Below are 1,398 nucleotides of genomic sequence, written 5' to 3' on the forward strand. Positions count from 1 at the left end.
TGGTGGTGTGTTTACGTCCCCGTAACCCGTAACTTAGCGGTTCAGCAAAAGAGACCAATAGAATAAGTACCAGGCTTACAAAAGAATAAGTCCTGGGGTCGATTTGCTCGACTAAAGGCGGTGCTCCAGCATGGCCGCAGTCAAATGACTGAAACAAGTAAAAGAGAGAGAGTATATATATATATATATGTGTGCATATGGTTATGTGTGTGTGTGTGTCCCAACATCGCTTGACAACCGATGCTGGTGTGTTTAGGTCCCCGTAACTTAGCGGTTCGGCAAAAGAGAACCGATAGAATAAGTACCAGGCTTACAAAAGAATAAGTCTCGGGGTCGATTTGCTCGACTAAAGGCGATGCTCCAGCATGGCCGCAGTCAAATGACTGAAACAAGTAAAAAGAATTAAAAAAAAGAAAAAGACGAAAAAGGGAGATTTGGCTGTTGTTTCTAGCATATCCACTGACCACCTTTCCTCATTTAAATTTTGTGAATTTCTGCAATATTTCCAGGGAGCAGTTGACGGAGAATATTCTACATGAAAACTCTGCAGGATGCCGAGTTGTGGAAAAGTGAGTAGATCTGTTTACAATTACATTGGCCCCCAGTATTTCACTGGTACTTAATTTATCGACCCCAAAGCCATAAAAGGCAAAGTCGACCTCTGTGGAATTTGAACTCAGAATGTAGTGGCAGACAAAATGCCGCTAAGCATTTCACCCTGTATGCTAACGCTTCTACCAGCTCACCAGCTTAATAATGACAGTTATTATAACTAAATTTTTAATTAGTTTTAAAATTATTTGAAGCAATGGCTTTATATTTCAGTACTAATATGCTTGTCAAAGGTTTAATTATCTAAATTACAATTAGACTTTAATTATGAAAAATTCTAATCTGTCTTTCCATCCACAGATTTCTTCGCATTCTGGAGTTGATCGTACAAGAACCTGGATCTGCCTTCAAAGCTTTCCTACCCAGCATCATATCAGTGTGCATGGATCAGATCTACCCGGTGGTGGCTCAGGTAAGAAAGAGTATACCACCCATCATTATCCCTGGGCTTGTATGTGTTAGCGGTTAGCGTGTTACACTCACGATCGTATGATTGCAGTTTTGATTCTTGAACCGGGTGATAATTCATCATCATCATCATTTTCATAGCTCCCATGGTTACTGAGATAATCTACTGTAATAATACCCTTGTGTTTATGAATGAGAAAGGAAGGGGTGATGTCATACTTGGTAGTGTATGCTGAAAAAATAAATCAAACAGCATTTCAACTCTGTGTGAATATATGTGTGTGTATGTAAAAAAGTGGGGAGATAAAAGGGGTGTTTGTGTGTGTGTGTGTGTGCGCGTAATGGAAGTGGGATGGTTCATCTTTGTTCGCTTAGTAT

At 39.8% G+C, this 1,398-nt stretch overlaps 1 protein-coding gene across 1 annotated transcript in view; it reads left to right on the top strand.

The window, feature by feature from the left end:
* Positions 1 to 1,398, top strand: part of LOC106871536 (exportin-6) — a 28,280-nt gene that overhangs the window by 21,018 nt on the left and 5,864 nt on the right. The window contains exons 17-18 of the mRNA XM_052977838.1: positions 403 to 569; positions 913 to 1,076. Of these exons, the coding sequence (XP_052833798.1) occupies positions 403 to 569; positions 913 to 1,076 (331 nt within the window). The remainder of the gene's footprint in view (positions 1 to 402; positions 570 to 912; positions 1,077 to 1,398) is intronic.

Source organism: Octopus bimaculoides, chromosome 29, assembly GCF_001194135.2.
Source record: "Octopus bimaculoides isolate UCB-OBI-ISO-001 chromosome 29, ASM119413v2, whole genome shotgun sequence".
Taxonomy (NCBI): Eukaryota; Metazoa; Mollusca; class Cephalopoda; order Octopoda; family Octopodidae; genus Octopus; species Octopus bimaculoides.